This window comes from Oncorhynchus keta, chromosome 20 (assembly GCF_023373465.1).
Source record: "Oncorhynchus keta strain PuntledgeMale-10-30-2019 chromosome 20, Oket_V2, whole genome shotgun sequence".
Lineage (NCBI taxonomy): Eukaryota > Metazoa > Chordata > Actinopteri > Salmoniformes > Salmonidae > Oncorhynchus > Oncorhynchus keta.
Genome location: NC_068440.1, coordinates 15,299,141 through 15,322,511, shown reverse-complemented (window position 1 = coordinate 15,322,511; position 23,371 = coordinate 15,299,141). Strand labels below are relative to the sequence as shown.

Sequence of the window (23,371 nt, the reverse complement as noted above, 5' to 3'; positions counted from 1 at the left end):
AATACCCACTGTATCTCTGGCTGCTTCACTTAATACCCACTGACAGTCTCCACCTGTATCTCTGGCTGCTTCATAGTTCATATTAATACCCACTAACAGTCTCCACCTGTATCTCTGGCTGCTTCACTTAATACCCACTGACGGTCTCCACCTGTATCTCTGGCTGCTTCACTTAATACCCACTGACAGTCTCCACCTGTAGCTCTGGCTGCTTCATAGTTCATATTAATACCCACTAACAGTCTCCACCTGTATCTCTGGCTGCTTCACTTAATACCCACTGACAGTCTCCACCTGTAGCTCTGGTTGTTTCATAGTTAATATTAATACCCACTGACAGTCTCCACCTGTAGCTCTGGCTGCTTCATAGTTCATATTAATACCCACTGACAGTTTCCACCTGTATCTCTGGCTGCTTCATAGTTCATATTAATACCCACTGACAGTCTCCACCTGTATCTCTGGCTGCTTCATAGTTCATATTAATACCCACTGACAGTTTCCACCTGTATCTCTGGCTGCTTCATAGTTCATATTAATACCCACTGACAGTCTCCACCTGTATGTCTGGTTGCTTCACTTAATACCCACTGACAGTCTCCACCTGTATCTCTGGCTGCTTCATAGTTCATATTAATACCCACTGACAGTATCCACCTGTATCTCTGGCTGCTTCATAGTTCATATTAATACCCACTAACAGTCTCCACCTTTATCTCTGGCTGCTTCACTTAATACCCACTGACGGTCTCCACCTGTATCTCTGGCTGCTTCACTTAATACCCACTGACAGTCTCCACCTGTAGCTATGGCTGCTTCATAGTTAATATTAATACCCACTAACAGTCTCCACCTGTATCTCTGGCTGCTTCACTTAATACACACTGACAGTCTCCACCTGTAGCTCTGGCTGCTTCATAGTTCATATTAATACCCACTAACAGCCTCCACCTGTATCTCTGGCTACTTCATAGTTCATATTAATTCCCACTGACAGTCTCCACCTGAATCTCTGGCTGCTTGACTTATTAACCACTGTATCTCTGGCTGCTTCATAGTTCATATTAATACTCACTGACAGTCTCCACCTGTATGTCTGGTTGCTTCACTTAATACCCACTGTATCTCTGGCTGCTTCACTTAATACCCACTGACAGTCTCCACCTGTATCTCTGGCTGCTTCACTTAATACCCACTGACAGTCTCCACCTGTATCTCTGGCTGCTTCACTTAATACCCACTGAAAGTCTCCACCTGTATCTCTGGCTGCTTCATAGTTCATATTAATACCCACTAACAGTCTCCACCTGTATCTCTGGCTGCTTCACTTAATACCCACTGACAGTATCCACCTGTATCTCTGGCTGCTTCATAGTTCATATTAATACCCACTAACAGTCTCCACCTGTATCTCTGGCTGCTTCACTTAATACCCACTGACAGTCTCCACCTGTATCTCTTGCTGCTTCACTTAATACCCACTGAAAGTCTGCACCTGTATCTCTGGCTGCTTCATAGTTCATATTAATACCCACTGACAGTATCCACCTGTATCTCTGGCTGCTTCATAGTTCATATTAATACCCACTAACAGTCTCCACCTGTATGTCTGGCTGCTTCACTTAATACCCACTAACAGCCTCCACCTGTATCTCTGGCTACTTCATAGTTCATATTAATTCCCACTGACAGTCTCCACCTGAATCTCTGGCTGCTTGACTTATTACCCATTGTATCTCTGGCTGCTTCATAGTTCATATTAATACTCACTGACAGTCTCCACCTGTATGTCTGGTTGCTTCACTTAATACCCACTGTATCTCTGGCTGCTTCACTTAATACCCACTGACAGTCTCCACCTGTATCTCTGGCTGCTTCATAGTTCATATTAATACCCACTAACAGTCTCCACCTGTATCTCTGGCTGCTTCACTTAATACCCACTGACGGTCTCCACCTGTATCTCTGGCTGCTTCACTTAATACCCACTGACAGTCTCCACCTGTAGCTCTGGCTGCTTCATAGTTCATATTAATACCCACTAACAGTCTCCACCTGTATCTCTGGCTGCTTCACTTAATACCCACTGACAGTCTCCACCTGTAGCTCTGGTTGTTTCATAGTTCATATTAATACCCACTGACAGTCTCGACCTGTAGCTCTGGCTGCTTCATAGTTCATATTAATACCCACTGACAGTCTCCACCTGTATCTCTGGCTGCTTCATAGTTAATATTAATACCCACTAACAGTCTCCACCTGTAGCTCTGGCTGCTTCACTTAATACCCACTGACAGTCTCCACCTGTATATCTGGCTGCTTCATAGTTAATATTAATACCCACTGACAGTCTCCACCTGTATCTCTGGCTGCTTCATAGTTAATATTAATACCCACTGACAGTCTCCACCTGTATCTCTGGCTGCTTCATAGTTAATATTAATACCCACTGACAGTCTCCACCTGTATCTCTGGCTGCTTCATAGTTAATATTAATACCCACTGACAGTCTCCACCTGTATCTCTGGCTGCTTCATAGTTAATATCAATACCCACTGACAGTCTCCACCTGTATCTCTGGCTGCTTCATAGTTCATATTAATGATAGGATTTAGGAAAGTGTCATCTTTATGCCGTACAGTAGGATGTGTTTGAGGACAGATATTGGACCTGTTAGTACGCTACATTGGGAATGGGGTCTATCTGGGACACAGACACGGGGTAGAATAGGGTCAGATTATAACCAGGCATCTGGCTAGCCTGTGGGATGTGACTCTGGCAGACTGAATGGCCAGCTTTACCCAGATTAGATTTTCCTGGCTCCAAACAGGACAGGGAGGGCTCTAGCTTTTGGCCAAATATAATCCTGCTTAGCTGAGCCTGAGTGCACTAATATATTTGTTCTTATGCATGTTTCCCCCCAGAACAGCAACATGGAGGAAGTAGGTCTGATCGGAGGACAGAACAAAGGGAGAGAGAGTCAAAGACTCCTGTCCAAATGACTGCTGGTGTAAAGAGAACACAGTCATTGGCTATTGTGAGATAAGGAGAAATGTACAAAGAAAGACCATTAGGTTAAACATCTATGCAAGTCTTATCTACAGCCCTGAAAAAGCTATTCCCATGTACGTTTTATACAAACCCTATAGAAGAGTGATTGTATTAAACGAAAGTCTGTGTTTGATGTTTTAAACCAGGAGAGGGTGATAAGAGCAGCACAGGCCTTTTAGTTGAGCTGAGCGGATGGCGAATTAGTCACGTCTAACGTTGCTCTTGATGCTCTAATCAGGTTTGATTGATAATCCTGGCTGTAGTTTCTAGGAGCATGCCCATTTGAAGTCCATTTCAATCACAGTGTGTGATACCCAGAATGCACTTCTTCAACCACGAAGCATCTGTTTCTGACGTTCTAACTAGTACAATTAATGAATGTTTGCTCTTTTGTTTTTATTGGAAACGTGCTCATATGTCAATGATGTAGTGCATGATATCAGGACAAACTACAGGTATACTGTATGTCATTCACATCTCTTTCTCTCTGCTGTCTTTTTCCCACAATACACTCTAACCATAACATGTTCTACAATGGGTTTCACACAGTCGTGCTGTGATCTGCCTTGAACCTTTTTCGTAGCTAAGTCTATATCCATATTTATCAACCTCCAAAACCTTTTCCCTGCTTTTCACTGTCACGCCTCCGTTTCCCAGAGGCGGTCGCTTGCTAAAACCCTGAAGGTACCATGTCTGTTCACAGCTAGGCTCTGGTCTCTTCCATCGCCTTCCGATGGGTCTCAAATCAAATCAAATTGTATTTGTCACATGCGCCGAATACAACAGTTGTTACAGTGAAATGCTTACATACAAGCCCTTAACCAACAATGCTTTAAAAAGTTAAGAAGAAAAATGTGTTAAGTAAAAAATAGATAAATAGTTAAAAAAAAAAAAAAAAATAATAAAAGTAACAAATAATTAAAGAGCAGCACTAAAATAACAATAGCAATAGCAAGGCTATATACAGGGGGTACCAGTACCGGTTAGTCGAGGTAATTGAGGTAATATGTACATGTAGATAGAGTTAAAGTGACCATGCAAAGATAATAAACAGAGAGTAGCAGCAGCGTAAAAAAGGACTCTGGGTAACTCTTTGATTAGCTGTTCAGGAGTCTCATGGCTTGGCGGTAGAAGCTGGTAAGAAGCCTTTTGGACCTAGACTTGGCGCTCCGGTACCGCTTGCCGCTTGCGGTAGCAGAGAGAACAGTCTATGACAATGGGAGCTGGAGTCTGACCATTCTTAGGGCCTTCCTCTGACACTGCCTGGTATAGAGGTCCTGGATGGTGGGAAGCTTGGCCCCAGTGATGTACTGGGCCGTCCGCACTACCCTCTGTAGTTCCTTGCGGTCAGAGGTCGAGCAGTTGCCATACCAGGCAGTGATGCAACCAGTGATGCTCTCGATGATGCAGCTGTAGAACCTTTTGAGGATCTGAGGACCCATGCCAAATCTTTTCAGTCTCCTGAGGGGGTATAGGCTTTGTCGTTCCCTCTTCACGACTGCCTTAGTGTGTTTGGACCATGTTAGTTTGCTGGTGATGTAGACATGAAGGAACTTAAAGCTCTGAAACTTGCTCTACTTCAGTCCTGTCGATGAGAATGGGGGCATGCTCAGTCCTCCTTTTCCTGTAGTCCACAATCATCTCCTTTGTCTTGATCACATTGAGGGAGAGGTTGTTGTCCTGGCACCACATGGGCAGGTCTCTGACCTCATCCCTATAGGCTGTCTCATCATTGTTTGTGATCAGGCCTACCAGTGTTGTGTCATTGGCAAACTTAATAATGGTGTTGGAGTCGTGCCTGGCCATGCAGTCATGAGTGAACAGGGAGTAGAGAAGGGGACTGAGCACGCACCCCTGAGGGGCCCTGGGTTGAGGATCAGCGTGGTGGATGTGTTGTTACCTACCCTTACCACCTGGGGGTGTCCAGTCAGGAAGTCCAGGATCCAGTTGCAGAGGGAGGTGTTTAGTCCCAGGGTCCTTAGCTTAGTGATGAGCTTGGAGGGCACTATGGTGTTGAACACTGAGCTGTAGTCGATGAATAGCATTCTCACATAGGTGTTCATTTTGTCCAGGTGGGAAAGTGCAATTGCAGGGGACACAATGTGTTTTTACACAGAACCACATCCATTCACACTCCAATACTGAAAGTGATCTTTGAAAGATGCGTGTTTCACTGCACTTTTCATACCCCTATCTTTTTTTTACGAAGGAATGCTGTATGTCAGCATTTGCAGGATGATAATAGTATGCATGAGGCAATTCCAAATGATAGTATTAGGGATGTCGTATCAGTTTGATCAGCTATTGTTCAGAGCTCTACTACCGTTGACCTTCAAGCACAGACAGCAGCAGACTCCACTGAATGGTGCATTACGATGAGTCATTTCTTATTTATTTGCCATTTTATCCGGTCCTCGTTAATAATGAAGGTAAATTTGTACAATTCCTTAGCAGCTGTGTTTAACATGACAGTGCTAGCCCCGGGTCTGTTGTCATGGAAAGCAGCAGTTCTTTCCATTCCATTATGGACATTGATTTCATAAGCTTTAGTGTGTGTGTGGTATGCTTAGTGATGCGTAGCACCGGTATGTGTGTATTAGCTATTTGAGGATGCCGTATCTTAATTTGATCCTCCTGTTGTTGAAGGAATTTTCCTGCACAGCAGGTAATGCAAACTTGTAGTGTATTTTAGGCTTTAAAAAGGCTTCTACAGTTTGTAATTTCCACTTTAAAATGGCAGACTTGATTTGCCCTAATAAAAAATGAATCGACCCCTACAAAAGATGTCCATTAATTATAATCCACATAATAATTCACAGTTCCTGTTGCTGCAGGTATATTGTTCTGCTGTAGCAAACTGGCTCAAAATGAATATCCTACATCTGTGTAGCAACTGAATGTATTGCATGGTTTTCTCCCTCCAGATTCTACCAGGTCCGAGCAGGGCTGAAGGTCTCTCCTCGTGTACCACACAGGTTGATAGCGACAACACCAGGGAATACAGGTAATGTTCTCACATTGAGTTAAATCTGAATAATGTTGGGTGTTTTTTAATGGATCGTTTGTACTTTGAAGCAGCAGTATGTTTTCCATTTGCCATAGGTTGGGCCAGGAGTTTTTTCCTGAGCAGGTTCTGGTCAGGTCATGCTGAAATATACATAGATGCCATAGAACAGTTTCTTAGTTTTACAGATACTAATTCCCACATAAATGTACCTCACTGATTCCAGCAATGGGCAGGTGGGCTAGACCCACACCAGCTTGTAGCATACCGAGACTTCTATACAGATAGTTTGAGTTCATGCATAACATACCAGTGGTTGGGACACTGTGTCTATGCAGTCTGTTAGGCCAGGGACTGTTGTGGGTTGAGTGTGAGATGATAATGCTTGTCTGGTTACCCTGCTACATGATTACATTCATCTTCTGTGATTCACATTCTTAGCCACAATGACACACATGCTGAAGTACAGTTTCCTTTGATTTTTCTGAAAACAACACCTGCTTTTTATTGCATTTGGCCACTGAAACTATAGTGTATGGAAACAGTAGTGTGTTGCTGGTGTGCTGTGTTGGAGCCTTGATCTTGACTTTTTATCAGGGGGCCCGACGTTTTGGAGAAATTAAGTCTGTGCCACATGCTAGCTGTTTGTATGGCCCATATTATTGATGATTCTGATGTGTTATACCATCTGGTTAGGCCTCATACAACAGGCCACCATTAGCACCTAACTGCGGGTGCTTCAGGGATGCATAATGTGCAGGAATCTGAGACAGCCATGAAAACTGCCTATCTGTGTCTTAGAGGTGTGAAACCAAAAGGTTTATTGAACATCATCGTTTTGACTAATGATTTAAACAGTGCAAGTGCCACAGCTGCCTTTAACACATGCACATTCATTTGTATTGCATTGAGTTTTGATGTAGACTACGCATGTTCTGCACCGGAGAAAGTAGTCCCTCTCTTCTCGAGAAGATACAGTCCCACAGAAAGAGACGGGACAAAGTTCCCATTGCCACCGAGTGTCTCCTGCCTGTCTTACAATCGGGTTTAGGGGTGTGTACGTATTCACAAGAAGATCAAAGGCTTTTGTTGTAACATGACAGAGTTGAATGACGAGTTAAAACAGAGGACATCTGGCATTGGACACACCAACAGAGAAGTAACAGTGTGTTACTTCTAGCTGACCGCTTCCTCTCGTGTTCTCCCGTTTAGTAGTAATAAGCCTTGTTGTTATTGGTGGAGAGTTCTTCCTTCTCTCTCTGTGAGGAACGTCAGGCTGATGAATCTGGCTGAAGTACATGATGCGATTCCTCCCTTTGTGGCGCATTTACAACTGCACCTTTTGTTGACTTCAGTGGCCGTTACTAAAATGTTAGTGTTGAGCATATATTTTCTCGGTGCGCAAGACCGTTCCAGTAGACCGGGCTGACACACACTGTCATTAGCAGACAGATCTGGTCCCCTGGATAAGCAGGAAGCCATAATATCCCAGGCGTCTCTGATTTGCTGTAATAAAAAAATCTATTATTAGTACATTATGATTGGAACAGGACGCAGGGAACAGTGTGTGTGTGTGTGTGTGTGTGTGTGTGTGTGTGTGTGTGTGTGTGTGTGTGTGTGTGGGGGTAAGTGTGTGCATGGTTCGGGCTGCAAAAGCCGTTTATTGTGTTGGTCTGACCCTGACATTGAGATGTGACACTCAGGCATTTCTTCAGACCCTCCAGCCACCTGCTCCTAGCCTCCTACTGACTGTGATAATCTGGATGTCACTCTGACCTCTGTGGGGAAGTCAGGGAGGGATTGATCAGACCAACGCGACCTGTTGTATGGTGGAGCTTCACATGGTGCTGTGCAGCATAAAACAGCACAGTATTTTACTGTATCAATTTGTGAAGTACAGAGCAGTATATAATGAGAGGTTAGCTGCATCTTTTTCTACCGTATGCATTAGATCCAATATACGATTGGATAGGAGAACTGCGTAGAGTGAAGGGCATCAACTTGAACGACTTTGCAGCTTTTAGCCCCCATAATATGTCCAGTTCGTTGTCGATAATGTTTAGTTTATTGTCCATAATAGGTTCACTTTCAGCAATAATAGTTTGTAGTGATGATCTCTGCACTGCCAGATGTTAATAACATCAGCAAATCATTTGCTGTAGTGCAGAATATTCATATAGCCTAGCCTAGTATCAGGATTCCCTGCACACACACAGTGCAGCAGTGCCAGAGTATCTGTACACAGTGAGTGTCGCTAGCTCCATTGCAGCAATGGAACGTACAGTAACATAACAGTATGTATCCATATTCTAATTGGAGGACTTAGCCGCAGTCCCCTTCCCCATCTCCCTCCCCTCTCCTGCAGCTCCTCCTCTACAAGGTCACGTATTACGGCCAAAAGCCTCGCAGACAGACAGGACAGACAGGGCTCCCAGACATAAATTCACCAGCCAATGACACGCTCCGTTCCAGCCAGCCAGGACAAAGACATTTATCAACCACAAAGACTTGGGAAATGATCCACCCAGAGTACTGTGGGAAATTAAAGTGTTGTGTACTTGACATTTCAAGCAGAGAACTGAAAGGTGTGACGGATTGTCTCGCTTCTGAAGCCCAGCCATTTAATGGCTGTGATTCATACAGACAAACATTGTGGTGTGTTAAGTCAGGATGGTGTTATATGAATTAGCTTAGCATTTACCGTTCTGCTGCCTCCTTACAGTAGCTTAACTATAAAGGTATTATGTCACACAAACAGTAGGAGAATATCTGAGGAAAAAAGAGAGAGAGAGAGAGAGAGAGGATAGGGACTAGAGAGAGAAAAAAGAGAGAGAGAGAGAGAGAGAGAGAGAGAGGATAGGGACTAGAGAGAGAAAAAATAGGGTAGAAGGAGCAAAAGAGAGAGTGAGAATTTTGATTTAACCTTTATGCAAGTCAGTTAAAGAACAAATTCCTATTTTCACTGACAGCCTAGGAACAGTGGGTTAACTGCCTGTTCATGGGCAGAATGACAGATTTGTACCTTGTCAGCTCGGGGATTCGAACTTGCAACCTTTCGGTTGCTAGACCAACGCTCTAACCACTAGGCTACCCTGCCGCCCCAGGGAACGGGAAGAGAGGGGAAGAGAGAGATACAAGGGCAACCAGTGAAGAACAAACATCATTGTAAATACAACCCATATTTATTTGTTTCCCCTTTTGTACTTTAACTATTTGCACACAGCTAAAACACTGTATATAGACATATGACATTCACAATGATTTTATTATTCTGGTACTTGTGCAAGTGTTTACTTCACTTTTGCTTATCCATTGAACATGCTTTGGCCATGTAAACATATGTTTCCCATGGCAATGAAGCCCCTTGAGTTGAATTGAATGATATTGAATGGAGTTGAGAGCGAGAGAAAAGAAAGCGATAGTGAGTGTATGTGCAGCAGTGAGCCGGTCACTTCTGGTGCAGAGGCACAGTGGTTGGAGGGTCTAAACACTGGGGAAACTCCCTGTAACTCCTGTATGTTGCTTTAGAACATGAGCCCTTTGATTGCGTACACGAGTAATTGCGTTCCTTTAAATCACATGTAGAGCCAGAACGTGTAAACGATGTACAGTATTTTGATTGATAACTTGATTAGTACCTCATTTATCACAAGGAGGAGTCTCAGTGAAGCCTCGTTAATGCCTTGCTAGTTCCTCTCCCTCTATCCCTGTAGAGCAGAACTAGAGATGCAGTGTTTTTAGATTGGCCGGGAGCACTGAGCATTCACCCTCATTACAACTCTGTTGACAAACGGACTGTTCCTCTGTAACAGCCAGGCTATGATTGGTTTGGAATTAAATAAGACTATTTGCGCTTGCAGTGTCACATCATGCTGCCAAAACACAACATTCGTTCACTAAATCTAAATGTTGTACAAAATAGCCTGCCACTCGTGCTGGTTGAAGCGACTGTTCTTTCTGGAGAGGGCTGCCGAGAGAGGGAGAGAAGGGGAGAACAGGGAGAAGAAACAGAGAAACCGAGGCAGAGAGAGAGAGAAAGAGAGGAGGGGGTGTAGAGTGCATGTCGAGGTAGATAAAAGGAGAGCACCTCAGTGGGATGCTTCCTTCAAAGGCCTATCACAGCTGCACATCCAGCAGCCGGATGCAGACAGCTGCTTCCTCACATCTCTTTTCAGGAACAAGCCGAAAACACCATTGGCTATATAGAGATGTAATGGAAAACCATTTATTTTGATACCCAGAGAAATGTCAGATTGTATATTTATCCATTCAGCTATGTAATAGTCACTGCTTCTGAGTCTCAGTTACAGTATGTGGAGGACATGAAATGAAAGTGATGGGAAAGTTGATGTGTTTGTCATGTATGATGATGATCAGGGACGCCTCCAGGCTTTGGGGGCCCGAAGCCAGATCTGGTCGGGGGACCCCACCACTTTGCGGGCAAAACATTTTAAATGATTTTCCTGCAATTTTGCAGAGAGAGCATTTTGCAGTTTTAATTCAAACTAATGTCATGCAATTCTACTAATTTTGCCATGTGCAGAGACAGCATTTTGCAGTTTTAAAAGCTAGTTCCCAGCAATTATGCCATGACTTAAACCAGGTTCATGTGATATCTGAGTGAGAGTGACAAATAAAATCAATGTGGGCCCCTGGGCACGCGCCTTGCTTGCGCGGTAAGTAATTCAGTAATTCAGCCCTGATTACTACAAGGTTTAGATAGCTGGCTAGACTAACTTACCTAGCAATCTATAGAATGTTAGCTGACATGGACTAAGTGAGTGACTGTCAGTGACTGACATAACAAGATAAAAAGTGCTGATGTACAACTACATGTCAAAATTGCAGCTTGTGTATTCCACTATTCTAACTCCCAACAGTAAATTGAGACCCCCAGCTGACTCTCAAAACACATAGCACCTCGTCTGCATATCAGCAGACGATGACGACGAGGGTACCTGCTGATGCTCTCTGCCCTCCCTCCCCCCCAGGTGACTGTAGTTTCAGCTCTGCGGGGGTCCATGATGGGGTCCATGAGGACACTACGGTGTTCAGTCGGATCTTCCAGATCCTCTACCGGAACGAAGAGGTCAACGTCGATGACCGCATGCTCTTCAAGGTCCACCTATTGCTGGATGGGGAGAGGGTGAGACACACACACACACACACACACACACACACACACACACACACACACACACACACACACACACACACACACACACACACACACACACACACACACACACACACACACAGTTGATTTCCAAAATGCTATATCCAATCAATTTTTCACATTTGTGTTTTTTCCTCAGAAATTATACCTTATTGGTACCTTCATATGTGTGTGTAAAATATTACCGTTCGCAGGTTTTTAATTCAGAAATTACGCTACACATCCATTGTTTAGCTGGAATGGAAGGTTTGCATATTGAACTGTGCTACAGCGCCTTCGGAAAGCATTCAGACCCCTTGACTTGTTCCACATTTTGTTACGTTACAACCTTATCAAAAATGTATTAAAAAATGAAATTCCTCATCAGTCTACACACAGTACCCCGTAATGACAAAGCACAAACATGTTTTTGGAAATGCTTGCTAATAAAAATAATATTCAAACTGAAATATCACATTTACATAAGTATTCAGACACTTTACTCAGTACTTTGTTGAAACACCTTTGGCAGCGATTACATTCTTGAGTCTTCTTGGGGACAACTGTCCTTCTGGAAGGTTCTCCCATCTCCACAGAGGGATTCTAGAGCACTGTCAGATTGACCATCGGGTTCTTGGTCATCTCCCTGACCAAGGGCCTTCTCCCCCAATTGTTCAGTTTGGCCGAGTAGCCAGCTTGAGAGTCTTGGTGGTTCCAAACATATTCCTTTTAAGAATGATGGAGGCCACTGTGTTCTTGGGGAACTTCTATGCTGGAGAAGTTTTTTGTACCCTTCCCCAGATATGTGCATCGACACAATCCTGTTTCGGTGGTCTACGGACAGTTCCTTCGACCTCGTGGCTTGGTTTTTGCTCTGACGTGCACTGTAAACGTATATAGACCAGGTGTGTGCCTTTTCAAATAATGTCCAATCAATTTAATTCACCACAACTCAAGGATGATTCATGGAAAAAGGATGCAACTGAGCACAATTTTGAGTCTCATAGCAAAGGGTCGGAATACTCATGTAAATAAGGTATTTTTGTTTTTATATGTAATAAATTAGCAAAATATTATGGGGTATGGTGTGTAGATTGATGAGGAAAAACATATTTAATATATATATTTAATCTGTTTTAATATAAGCCTGTAACTTAACAAAATGTGGAATCAGTCAAGGGGTCTGAATACTTTCCAAATGCACAGGTATCTACAATCTAACCTACAGAGTAAACAGGAACCCTGGTTCAGTCAGAATGTGACTGTTAGAATCATCAGCTTATTGGCTACATGGCAGGTCAACTCATCTAATTGATTTATTTTAATGTCGGTTACCTACCTTTGAGGTCTCCTAAATTTAGATTTTTTTCATTAAATGTATGACACATTATTTATGCAAAGGTGGTGAGAGAGAGGCTGTCGGCTGGAACGTCGATCAGATTTCAGACATCCCCTTTTCTCTCTCTGTCTATCGCTCTCTCTTACTCCCTTTTTCCCTCTCCCCTTCTACCCCCGCTCTCTCTCTCCCTCCCTCTCATTCCTCTCTTTCCCCTCTCTCTCTTTTCCCTCCTCTCTCTCTGTCCCCCCTCTCTCCCTCTCCCCCTCTCCTCCACCTCTCTCTCACTCATTCTCTATCTCTTTGTCTCTCTCTCTCCTTCCCTCTTCTTCCCTCACTCTGATAAGAAGGACAAAATATAACTCGATTTCCCCAGTGTGTGTGTTTATCCAATCAGAATTTCAATAGGATTTGACAATGCTGTTTGTTCTGCTACACAGGGCATGTTGTGTATTTGTGTGTGTGTTTGTATTTGTGCGTGTGTCTGTATTTGTGTGTGTGTGTGTGTGTGTGTGTGTGTGTGTGTGTGTGTGTGTGTGTGTGTGTGTGTGTGTGTGTGTGTGTGTGTGTGTGTGTGTGTGTGTGTGTGTGTGTGTGTGTGTGTGTGCTTGCTGTAGAGAGATAACAACAAAGAGAGTGACATGAGAGTGAGAGGGAGGTAGCCAGAGAAAGAAGAGAGAGAGCACGAGAGAGAGGAGAGAGACAGGGAGAGATAGAGGAGAGAGAGAGCAAGAGAGAGGAGAAAAAGGGGGAGAGAGAGGAGAGAGAGAGTGAGAGAGAGAGATAGAGAGAGTAAACTAGAGGAGAGAGTGGGAGAGAGAGAGGAGAGAATGAGAGAGGAGAGAGTGTGAGAGAGGAGAGACAGAGGAGAGAGAGAGGGAGAGAGAGAGAAAGAGAGAGGGTGAGAGAGGAGAGAGAGAAAGAGAGAGGGTGAGAGAGACGAGAGAGATAGTGTAGAGAGAGAGTGAGAGAAGAGAGAGAGGGGAGAGAGAGGAGAGAGAAGTTGGATGTGTGAAAATAAATGAGAGATACAGTAGGGAGAGATACAGTAGGGAGAGATACAGTAGGGAGAGATACAGTAGGGAGAGATTTCTTCCAATGATTGTTAATTTCTCCCAACAGCGTACTCTCTAGTAGTGTATGGCTTTGTTGTTTTCCACTGCTTTATTCAAATAGGGTTAAATTGATTACCCCAAATCCAACTACCTGCCTTTTACCTTCATAATGATAGGAACCATACTGTTCAGTCTACAGCGTAACCAGACAGAAGACACAGTAGAGATACTAATGCCAACACTATACACACATTAACAGCTGCTCATGGTTTAATGTCCCACGATAGTGTTGTTACACTGGTATGGTTTTACACCATTTCTTTTCTATACCCATTGAATTTCATTGCTGATTTGTCTAATTCTAGTTGATACAGTCTTGTTGATATTGTGACTGTGTTTCTGTTCTCACAGGTGGAAGAGGCTCTGAGTGAAGTGGACTTTCAGTTGAAGCTGGATCTTCACTTCACAGACAACGAGCAACAGTACGTTTAACACTCGGCTACATACTCCCTTTTCTCTGGCACTTTTCTTTTCACCTTCTCCCCATCTCTCCTCCTTTCCCCCTCCCCTATCTGTCCTGTCAGTTGTGAGAGGCCCTCAGTTAGTAGTGCTGAGGCCCAGGTCTTAATGATGTCCTGCCAGTGAAATGCCTCTGGCTCTAACAGACTGACAGACTGCACTGTCAGGAAAAAACACTAGTCAATTAAAAACACTACTTTACCCACGTCTCTGTGCAGACTTGCATGTGTTGTGCACATTCGTATGAGTGTGCACGTGTGCATTTGTCTGTCTGTCTGTCTGAGTGTGTGTGTGTGTGTGTGTGTGTGTGTGTGTGTGTGTGTGTGTGTGTGTGTGTGTGTGTGTGTGTGTGTGTGTGTGTGTGTGTGTGTGTGTGTGTGTGTGTGTGTGTGTGTGTGTGTGTGTGCGTGTGCGTGCGTGCGTGTGTAATAAAGGATGAGTTACTGTTGAATGCTGTCACTCCGACGTCCAACGTTTGCGTGTTTGTGCTGTGGCTCTGCTCAGTAGCTCGACTGTTACTGTAGGCCACCGACAGGTGATAGATATGTGTCCTGGAGGGCTCATTAAACATCCCATTTGGAGCGCGTACAACTTCTCAGACTTTGCTGCTCAGAACTTGTGCCAATCGGGGTCACCCGGTGTTAGTGTGTGAAGAGTATTACCATGTTCAAGTTTCAACGTTATTGCCCCAGATTCATTTGTTCACCACACCGGTGTGCTTTCTTGTCTATTGTCCTAGCTGGATGATAACCCATTACATGATGTCCTTTAAACGGATAATAGTTTGCACAATGCATTTTAAATTGGCATTCACTGTCTTTGGCATGATGTTGTAACTGTTTACTGTTCTGGCATGGCCTCTCTCTGCTGTCGTTCTCAGGCGGGGTTAGATGCTAACTGTGTTGTCTCTAGGTTAGGGGACATCGTGACAGTCCCAGTCATCAGCAGTAGAACCCTGGGTCTCCACTTCCACCCCAGGAGCGGTCTCCACCACCATGTACCTGTCATGTTCGACTACTTCCACCTGTCCGTCGTCTCTGTCTCCATACACGCATCCTTGGTGGCCTTGCATCAACCACTCATCAGGTAATGCTGCGTGTGTGTCTTTGTGTGTGTACATGTCACACTGATGATCACTTCGTAGCTCTCACACCACGTATCTCCTCTCCTGTTAGAATGGGTTTAGTTTGGCAACCTGCTCTGAGAGTGCATCCACTGGCCTGCTACTTGAATAAGTTGTTTTTCAAACACTTGATGAAACCACTTGGCAAAATCTTAACCTGAATGTTCAGCCATTCTTTTCTAGGATTACACCAGAACTGAATTACATAATGACTAACTGCTCTTCTCTCTGGCTCTCTCCATAGTTTTGCCCATACAGGGAAGGGTTCCTGGCTGGGAAAGGGCTCCCCAGAGAACGGTATTGACCCGTCAGCCATGGGGGTATCCATGGAGAACCTGATGTTCGGGGCTGGATACTGCAAACCTGTCATCACAGAGGTACAGTCAAATCAAGTCAAACTGTATTGTAAGTGCACGAGTACAAGGTTTCTCAATAAACCTTACAGAGGACAGTAACTGGTCAACACAAACAAGCCTAGTCCTTGACTTAAAGTAATACTCAAATGGCAACCTGAATATGGGAAAGTGGCCCACAGAGTTCACACTGAAGAGAGAGAGCCAAGAGACAGAAGAACTGAATCAAAGCTATCTTTCTCTGTCGCTCCCTCCCTGCACTATTGTAAGGACAGGTCATCAGTCAGGTCCCTCTAGAAGTATTAGAGACAGTGAGGCTGGACACTGAGGCTGCGTCCCTATTAATGTCTCATTATCCCATGTGGCCAGACCAGGCTCGCAGGACACTGAGGCTGCGTCCCTATTAATGTCTCATTATCCCATGTGGCCAGACCAGGCTCACAGGACACTGAGGCTGCGTCCCTATTAATGTCTCATTATCCCATGTGGCCAGACCAGGCTCGCAGGACACTGAGGCTGCGTCCCTATTAATGTCTCATTATCCCACGCGGCCAGACCAGGCTCGCAGGACACTGAGGCTGCGTCCCTATTAATGTCTCATTATCCCATGTGGCCAGACCAGGCTCGCAGGACACTGAGGCTGCGTCCATATTAATGTGCTGAGCGACTGTGGCCTGGCGTCTGGAGGAGAAACGACAGCAGCTCTCAGTCACAGGAGGTTGGTGGCACCTTAATTGGGGAGGATGAGCTCGTGGTCGTGGCCGGAGTGGAATCAGTGGAATGGTATCAAACAGATCAAACGCATGGTTTCCATGGTTTCCAGGTGTATGATAACATTCCATTTGCTCCTTTCCAGCCACTTTTATGAGCCGCCCCCCCTGTGTTTGAGGTGTGTGTGTGTGTTTGTATGAGGTCTGTGTAAAGTGTGTGTGTGAGGGTGTGTGTTTGTATGAGGTCTGTGTAAAGAGTGTGTTTGAGGTGTGTGTGTGTGTGTGTGTGTTTGTATGAGGTCTGTGTAAAGTGTGTGTTTGAGGTCTGTGTAAAGTGTGTGTTTGAGGTGTGTGTGTGTTTGAGGTGTGTGTGTGTTTGTATGAGGTCTGTGTAAAGTGTGTGTGTGTTTGTATGAGGTCTGTGTAAAGTGTGTGTTTGAGGTCTGTGTAAAGTGTGTGTTTGAGGTGTGTGTGTGTTTGTATGAGGTCTGTGTAAAGTGTGTGTGTGAGTGATAACGGTATGGTTGTCCTCCTCCGGCAGAGCAGCTACTTTTCACTAGTCTTATCCGGCGTAGGTCGCTACTGTGATTGCAAAATATGTTGCTCACACCAACATGTGCCTCATACACACACCCTGATCCAGCCCTTTGGCCCTGTGGACAGATGTCACAGACTGAACACTAAATCTTAATGAGAGCTGGGTTGCCCCCCTCATAGCCCCTCCTCTCGGCCCCCTGTGGACAGATGTCACAGACTGAACACTAAATCTGTAATGAGAGCTGGGTTGCCCCCCTCATAGCCCCCCCTCCTCTCGGTTTGGCCCCCTTGTTCATGGGTTACACACACACACACACACACACACACCGGGCTCGTCCCCCTGTTCATGGGTTACACACACACACACCGGGCTCGGCCCCCCCTGTTCATGGGTTACACACACACACACACACACACGGGCTCGGTTCCACACCGGGCTCGGCCCCCTGTTCATGGGTTACACACACACACACACACACACACACACCCCCCTGGGCTTCCCCCTGTTCATGGGTTACACACACACACACACACACACACACACACACACATGGGTTACACACACACATGGGTTACACACACACACACACACACATGGGTTACACACACACACACACACACACACACACACACACACCGGGCTCGTCCCCTGTTCATGGGTTTTCCCCCTGTTCATGGGTTACACAGCGCCCCCTCCAACAGGGAACTTTCATGGGTTTTATACAGCGCCTCCAACAGGGAACTTTAATAAGCACTGCATTTAGCCGGGCGGGGGGCGGTGTTTGATCCCCGTAATGAGTACTCCTCCAACTGCCACGTAGCTTACCTGCAGGAGAAATGTGTACAGAGCACAGTGTGTGTGTGTGTGCATGCGTGTGTGTGAGTGCCATCCTTCTCTCCCTTTCTCCTCTCTTCAAACCCCTTATTTATGTACGGCTCTCTACCTGGAGGGTATAAGCACATTTTCAGCACTACCCTATTTATACTGCCACAGCTTTTCCACACTCTTTCTTTGTTCATTATTAAGAGTGTTGTTATTGCACCATCTGGACACGTGTCGTTGGAAAATTGTGTTGATGTCAGCTGAATTATAGTGGTGCTGCCTCTTGTGGTGGGCAGAACATGGATGTGGACTTTCTTTACATCGTTCACATTTCCTCATTGGTATAAAAATGTGTATCTCGGAAATATCAGAGGCGATAAAGATTTTCTGAGGGAGATACTCATCTTGGACCCTCGTGGGGTGGTTGAGAATGTCAGGTACCAATGCAAGAGCAAGAGGCAGGATACCTTCAGATACTGAAAGCACACAGTCTCAGGCCTTCTCGAGAGAGAGACCTGTCCTGATATTTTTACCAGCCTGTCTGCCTGACAAGCTGCTGGCTTGTCCCCTGTTCCTGTTGTATGTAGATGTATAGTGAGCCATAGAAATATAATTACTAGAGCAGGAATTCCCATGCATGTCATTGTTTTGTAACTCTGAGTTCTATTTCTGTCGGAGCAGATGGACCCCCTGTAACTACATATCCCATGGTGCACTGCAGCAGCCATCAGATCCAGCGTGTAACCTGTGTACTCAGCCTTCCTGTAACAGACGGTCAGCTTTGCATGTGGCTGCTGCTGACAATTAGGACTTAAGAAGACTGTAATACAGTATCCAAAGAAGGTTACTTCGCATAAGAAATATACTGTATTTACACAAAGATTGCCTCCCTCTTGCTTGGTAAGCTACTCTGGCACCCCAAGCCCCCTGGTAGATATACACTACACAAGGCAGACTTCCTCTCTGGGTGGAACGCAATGACGATGTGGACAAAAGTTTGCTCCCAAAAATCTGATTCCGCCCATGCACATGCTCAGATGTCGATCGATGGAGTGAAGTGTGTTGAGACTCTTAGACTTGTCAGTGAGGAAAAAAATAGTTTTGTTTTGTGGGGGAGGGGGATAATGACTGCTTTGTGGGGGAGGGGGATAGTGACTGCTTTGTGGGGGAGGGGGATAGTGACTGCTTTGTGGGGGAGGGGGATAGTGACTGCTTTGTGGGGGGGGGGGGATAGTGACTGCTTTGTGGGGGGAGGGGGATAGTGACTGCTTTGTGGGGGAGGGGGATAATGACTGCTTTGTGGGGGAGGGGGATAATGACTGCTTTGTGGGGGAGGGGGATAATGACTGCTTTGTGGGGGAGGGGGATAATGACTGCGTTCATAGTGACAGAAATAGCTATTTTTCATTTTTACCCCTGGAGGTGTTCCATGTCACAACCCCCATATCCCAGTATGCCACTATAAAGGTCAAAGGAACTATGAAAGTAAACATACAGATGTTCCTTCCTGGTTGTGGAGGATCCAGAAGTATTATCTGTTATTACAGAGCAGAGTAGAGCTATGATGATAGGGCACTGCGCTTTACTGCCCCAAGGTAAATTATAGTGCACACACACATACACCAGTATTACATGCCTTTAAAACTCGCACACATACACCAGTATTACATGCCTTTAAAACTCACACACATACACCAGTATTACATGCCTTTAAAACTCACACACATACACCAGTATTACATGCCTTTAAAACTCACACACATACACCAGTATTACATGCCTTTAAAACTCACACACATACACCAGTATTACATGCCTTTAAAACTCACACACATACACCAGTATTACATGCCTTTAAAACTCACACACATACACCAGTATTACATGCCTCACACACATTAAAACTCACACACATACACCAGTATTACATGCCTTTAAAACTCACACACATACACCAGTATTACATGCCTTTAAAACTCACACACATACACCAGTATTACATGCCTTTAAAACTCACACACATACACCAGTATTACATGCCTTTAAAACTCACACACATACACCAGTATTACATGCCTTTAAAACTCACACACATACACCAGTATTACATGCCTTTAAAACTCACACACATACACCAGTATTACATGCCTTTAAAACTCACACACATACACCAGTATTACATGCCTTTAAAACTCACACACATACACCAGTATTACATGCCTTTAAAACTCGCACACATACACCAGTATTACATGCCTTTAAAACTCACACACATACACCATCATTATATATCTTTAAAACAAAACTGCCAAAGCAGCCAGAACAGCCAGCCAGTCACAGGAAGATGGACCCTGTCCAGAAAACAGTGACAGAGGCCAGGCACTGGCATCCCAAGGTGCTGGGGCCTGTGTGTGTTGGGACTGGTTCAGTGTCAGAGGTGAAAGTGCTGTGGGTTTGCGGTTAGAGAGCCACCTGCTGGTGAGAAATAGGAATTACTACTAATAAATACTTTCCTTAAAATGGTAGTACAGTAACATTGATGAACAGATTGGCTAAACTTTCAATCCATCACCTTCCCAGTCTAATATATGTTGTATGAAACAACACCAGTGATTGTTACTGATGTCTGAGTAGTTGGTGGTTACTGGGTAGTGTGAGGTTAGTTAGTTCCTGTCCACAGGACATGTTAAATGTCATACAACTACTGTAGGGTCACGTCTTCTATATCTTCCAGTACCACGTCCACATCAATGTTGTTTTACTACCGGGTACCAAGCTATGTTTTGGAGCTGCTTGAGTCCAAAACCTCCTGTGGTGACTGAGACTTTACACATTGGTGTTAACTCACTAGACAAGGTCCTAATAAAATCCTGTTCCAGACCAAGATCAATGGCAAGGCTACACAGAGGGAGCTCATTGGTTCCTACTGGGGAGGCCGTAGAGTCCCAGTATGTGGACTTGGCCGTCATTAAAGCAGCTCGTTATCACTTGACCTAGATGGAGTAACATGTCTCTTTTCTTCCTGGTCTCTTCCCCTTGTCTCGCCGGCTCTCCTGTCTCCCATGTGTCTCTCCGTCTCTCCTGTCTCCCATGTGTCTCTCCGTCTCTCCTGTCTCCCATGTGTCTCTCCGTCTCTCCTGTCTCCCATGTGTCTCTCCGTCTCTCCCATGTGTCTCTCCGTCTCTCCTGTCTCCCATGTGCCTCTCCTGTCTCCCATGTGTCTTCTCCTGTCTCCCATGTGTCTCTCCGTCTCTCCTGTCTCCCATGTGTCTCTCCGTCTCTCCTGTCTCCCATGTGTCTCTCCTCTCACTTCCCCTTGTCTCTCCGTCTCTCCTGTCTCCCATGTGTCTCTCCGTCTCTCCGTCTCCCCCTTGTCTCTCCGTCTCTCCTGTCTCCCATGTGTCTCTCCGTCTCTCCTGTCTCCCATGTGTCTCTCCGTCTCTCCTGTCTCCCATGTGTCTCTCCTGTCTCCCATGTGGCTCTCATGTCTCCCATGTGTCTCTCCGTCTCTCCTGTCTCCCATGTGTCTCTCCTGTCTCCATGTGTCTCTCCTGTCTCCCATGTGTCTCTCCATCTCTCCTGTCTCCAATGTGTCTCTCCTGTCTCCCATGTGTCTCTCCGTCTCTCCTGTCTCCCATGTGTCTCTCCGTCTCTCCTGTCTCCCATGTGTCTCTCCTGTCTACCATGTGTCTCTCCTGTCTCCCATGTGTCTCTCCTGTCTCCCATGTGTCTCTCCTGTCTCCCATGTGTCTCTCCTGTCTCCCGTGTGTCTCTCCTGTCTCCCGTGTGTCTCTCCTGTCTCTTTCCCTTGTCTCTCCAGTCTCTCCTGTCTCCCATGTGTCTCTCCGTCTCTCCTGTCTCCCATGTGTCTCTCCTGTCTCCCATGTGTCTCTCCTGTCTCCCATGTGTCTCTCCTGTCTCCCATGTGTCTCTCCTGTCTCCCATGTGTCTCTCCTGTCTCCCATGTGTCTCTCCTGTCTCCCATGTGTCTCTCCTGTCTCCCGTGTGTCTCTCCTGTCTCCCGTGTGTCTCTCCTCTCTCTTTCCCTTGTCTCTCCATCTCTCCTGTCTCCCATGTGTCTCTCCTGTCTCCCATGTGTCTCTCCTGTCTTCCCTTGTCTCTCCTGTCTCCCATGTGTCTCTCCTGTCTCCCATGTGTCTCTCCGTCTCTCCTGTCTCCCATGTGTCTCTCCCCTCTTCCATGTGTTTATCCTCTCTCTTCCCCTGTCTCTCTGTCTCTCCTGTCTCCCATGTGTCTCTCCCCTCTTCCATGTGTTTATCCTCTCTCTTCTCCTGTTTCTCCTCCTGTCTCCCATGTGTCTCTCCCTCTTACATGTCTCTCCTGTCTCCCATGTGTCTCTCCTCTCTTCCCCTCTCTCTGTCTCTCCTGTCTCCCATGTGTCTCTCCGTCTCTCCTGTGTCTCCCATGTGTCTCTCCTGTCTCCCTGTCTCCCATGTGTCTCTCCTGTCTTCCTTTGTCTCTCCTGTCTCCCATGTCTCTCTCCTGTCTTCCTTTGTCTCTCCTGTCTCCCATGTGTCTCTCCTGTCTCCCATGTGTCTCTCCTGTCTTCCATGTGTCTCTCCTGTCTCCCATGTGTCTCTCCTGTCTCCCATGTGTCTCTCCTGTCTCCCATGTGTTTATCCTCTCTCTTCTCCTTGTCTCTCACTCTCTCCTGTCCCCCATGTCTCTCCCCTCTTCCATGTGTTTATCCTCTCTCTTCTCCTTGTCTCTCCCTCTCTCCTGTCTCCCATGTGTCTCTCCCCTCTTCCATGTGTTTATCCTCTCTCTTCTCCTCCTCTCCTTCTTCCCTCTTCCCCCCAGGGGAGTTTCTACGTCCCCAGTGAGAACTGTTTACAGAGAGCTCACACATGGCATGGTAGACTCTGTCGCCTCCTACTGGTGGTACACAGAGGCCTACGTTCCTACTACACCACTGTGATGAAGGAGATACCACAGCTGGACCAGGTGGACATAGGTGAGGCAACAACATGTTACAATAGCATTTCCTCATTATTTAGCTATGACTATTGTGGCAATCAATCAAGTCAATCATTTATTGTTCAATTGTATTTTTTTTTAATATTTTTGTTTTTACAGTGGGTTTACTTCATACGGTGTAAGACTGAGTAGAGCCACACTTTGCTGTAATAATCTCTTTCTCTTGTCTTTCTCTCCACAGACGAGCTTCCTGTGGAAGAAACACTAAATCTGCTCAGAACAGAATTACAGGTAGGTGGGTGTATGAGACATACAGTACTGATTAAAACCAAGATCAGTATCCACATTTATATTAGCTATGTTCTGTTTCCTCTCCAATGTTCGACTAGTATTTCCATAAAACAATTCCATTATTAAAGTGTTTCACTTTATCAACATACAGGTAACTGCCAAAATAAAGGAGACACCAAGACAATAGAGTATCTTAATAGGGTGTTGGATCTCCACAAGCCAGAACAGCTTCAATGCACCTCGGCATAGATTCTACAAGTGTCTGGAACTCTATTGGAGGGATGCCACACCATTCTTCAATGAGAAATTACACAATTTGGTGTTTTGTAGATGGTGGTAGGAAACACTGTCACAGGCCCCACTCTAGAATCGCCAACAAGTGTTCAATTGAGTTGAGATCTGGTGACTGAGACGGCCATGGCATATGATTTACACCGTTTTCATAATAATCAAACCATTCAGTGACCACTCGTGCC

At 45.4% G+C, this 23,371-nt stretch overlaps 1 protein-coding gene across 1 annotated transcript in view; it reads left to right on the top strand.

The window, feature by feature from the left end:
* Positions 1 to 23,371, top strand: part of LOC118399464 (protein FAM135B-like) — a 60,558-nt gene that overhangs the window by 18,370 nt on the left and 18,817 nt on the right. Inside the window, exons 3-9 of the mRNA XM_052472159.1 lie at positions 5,976 to 6,055; positions 11,047 to 11,201; positions 14,013 to 14,083; positions 15,033 to 15,206; positions 15,488 to 15,620; positions 22,488 to 22,641; positions 22,846 to 22,895. Coding sequence (XP_052328119.1) covers positions 5,976 to 6,055; positions 11,047 to 11,201; positions 14,013 to 14,083; positions 15,033 to 15,206; positions 15,488 to 15,620; positions 22,488 to 22,641; positions 22,846 to 22,895 — 817 coding nt within the window. The remainder of the gene's footprint in view (positions 1 to 5,975; positions 6,056 to 11,046; positions 11,202 to 14,012; positions 14,084 to 15,032; positions 15,207 to 15,487; positions 15,621 to 22,487; positions 22,642 to 22,845; positions 22,896 to 23,371) is intronic.